General features: G+C 34.1%; 1 protein-coding gene across 1 annotated transcript; it reads left to right on the top strand.

The window, feature by feature from the left end:
* Positions 1–237: 237 nt before the first annotated feature.
* LOC132632945 (gibberellin-regulated protein 6-like) lies at positions 238–2,038 on the top strand. The gene is made up of 3 exons (XM_060349097.1): positions 238–426; positions 524–557; positions 1,581–2,038. The coding sequence occupies exons 1-3, from the start codon at positions 328–330 to the stop codon at positions 1,760–1,762; spliced, it is 315 nt and encodes a 104-aa protein (XP_060205080.1). The 5' UTR covers positions 238–327; the 3' UTR covers positions 1,763–2,038.
* The last annotated feature ends 725 nt before the right edge of the window (positions 2,039–2,763 follow it).

Raw genomic sequence — 2,763 nt, 5'->3', positions numbered from 1 at the left:
TTACAAATTGCAAAGCAAAAATTGGTGAAGTAGGGGAAATGACATTTACGGACCCACAAGTGGGGATAGAGTTCCAATGCTTAAAGAATTAAAGGAGTACTAGTAGTATGACCCCATTGAGGGGCAAAATAGGAAGACGGCTTCAAACTCAGATCAAATTCTTTAGATATTTACTAAACTAATTAATTGATCCCATCAACCTAAAAGGGGTCTATAAATAGTCCAAACTCCTTACCACTTTTCATCACTCACTCTTACATAAACACTTCACAAAAAAACCTCTCTTTTGTATTCTTTTCTTTTGCTTTCTATTAAGCAAAATCAGCAATGGCGAAGCTTGTTTCATTTTTCCTTTTGGCACTCATTGCCATTTCCATGGTTGCAACCACTGTTCTTGCTGCAGATGCCCAGTACCACCTTGATGGTGTAAGTTTCTTTTTTCAATTATTTTTTTCACATTATTCTCAGGAGACACTGTTTCTTTTATTCTAAGTTTCTAACAACAAATTGGTTATAATTCCAGTCAAGGTATGGTCCAGGAAGCTTGAAGCCATCGCGTAAGCTTCTGATCTCTTTACATTTACTCTCTATTTAGCCCCCATCATCTTGCAACACTCAGAGAGCTATAACTAAACTCACGGTTCAGTTGAATCCAGTAGCTTTGGTCCAAATCTTATATTTTATCCGTAAAAGTGTACTAAATATGTAATACAAATTATTAATTTAGAACTTAATAACTTGAAATAACTAAAATGGTGAACTCATGAGCTTTAAATTTTGGGTCTGCCTTTAATTCTACCTAATAAATAACTCAATTTTAGCCTGAGATCGTTAAAATTTTGAGCTGAATAGTATTAGAAATCTTTGTCTGTTGACGAACACTACACTTCTTTCTCATAATAAAAAATGTGGCAACTCCTAAAGTTAACCAGATGCTTAACTACAGTTAAAGTGACTAATATTCCTTTGCATCGTAAACTGTGATTTCTGCTAATTGTTTATGACTAGTACTATCATATTTCAGAGTACTGTTATATAAATAGCTGCAACCTACCCTAACTGCTAAACGACAATAGCCTCGGAGTCCCAGAAAATAGCTCAGTTTCCTAGCAAATTGCAAAGTTAACCAATTTCGGGAACCACCGGCCTTTGCTTTGACCTTATTTGACCAGTCAATTTTTACACTACTACCATAACTTTAGTGGTCTTTTTGGCAGGTAGTGAAAATTATCTCGGGATTATAATTTAGGGATTAATTTATTTCATATTTTGGGAGATGAGATAAAATAATTTCGAGATAAGTGGGATAGGAAGGGATATCCAAGGTTATATCATGGGATGCATTTTATACTTTGTTTGGTACAAGGTATAAATTTATCTCATTTGGTACAAGGTATAAATTTATCTCATTTGGTACAAGGTATAAATTAAATAAATTTATATCTTCTACCAAACATGGTATAAAAAATTAGTACTGGATATCCCAACTTATACCATGCACCAAACGACCCCTAATGGACTAATTAATCATCACTATATATTTAAGTGTTATCAATGTACTAATTAAAGTTGATAAACAGAATGCCTGCCTCAATGTACGAGGAGATGTAGCAGGACACAGTACCACAAGCCATGCATGTTCTTCTGCCAGAAATGCTGCAAGACATGCCTTTGTGTTCCACCAGGTTTCTATGGAAACAAAGGTGTTTGCCCATGCTATAACAACTGGAAGACTAAGGAAGGAGGACCCAAGTGCCCTTAAATTTATTTATTTTACCACCACATTGCTCCTCTAATTATTGATAATGTTGTTTATTGGTCTTCTTGATCCTATTACTACTATTATTTCGTTTGAATCAAAAGGTCATTAGTTGTATGACCTTGCTGTTGTGTTAAAAGGTGTACTTTTTACTCATGTATTGCTCCTTTGGGCAGAATACTTTTGTGTTGCCCGATATGAGAGCTGTTTGACCAATTCTTGTTGGTCAATTGTTATGTTTTACTTTTTTCTAATATTATAACAAATGTTGTTCAGATTCTTTTGGTCTATTGTTATGTTACCCTTAAATTGCCTGCCTCCTATTACAAAAGCTTTTTTTTGCGCAGATTGCCCTTCATTTGGGGTGGTCTTTAATTTTTGCCCTTCAAATTGGTGGTCGTTTAAGTTTTGCCCCTCAAATTGGTGGTTTTTAACTTTTTCCCTCTGCCTTTGCAAATTATGGCTAATTCTGCCTTTTGCAAATCTTTCTATGCAAATTCTGCTTAATTTGCAAAGGCAGAGGTAAAAAATTAAAGACCATCAATTTAAGGGGCAAAAATTAAAGACCACTCCGAGCGTCCCAACGAAGGCCATAAATCCATAAATGATATTTCCCGTCTCATCATATGAGATGAATTTGGACTAAATATAAAATTTAAGGAAAAACAATAGATTTTGAAATTTTTAGTGTAAAATAAATCATAAATAATTTTATGATTAATTAAGGATAAAACGAGAAGTAAGTTAAATTATTAAGAAGTAGATCGAGATTGAGGGTAAGTATTATACAACTTAGTTGCCGTTTGGATATGATTTGAAATCATGTTTGGACATAATGTCATTTTCTTTTACAATTAGTCAAGTGGGATCGAGATAGAGGGTTAGTATTATACAGCTTAGTTGACGCTTGGACATGATTTGAAATCACGTTTGGACGTAATGTCATTTTCTTTTACAATTAGTCACGTCGGAACCAAAAGTGAGACAATGATCATGTTGTTCTG

This window comes from Lycium barbarum, chromosome 3, assembly GCF_019175385.1.
Source record: "Lycium barbarum isolate Lr01 chromosome 3, ASM1917538v2, whole genome shotgun sequence".
Lineage (NCBI taxonomy): Eukaryota > Viridiplantae > Streptophyta > Magnoliopsida > Solanales > Solanaceae > Lycium > Lycium barbarum.
Note: the sequence above shows the minus strand (reverse complement) of the source record. Positions and strands in the feature narration are given on the sequence as shown.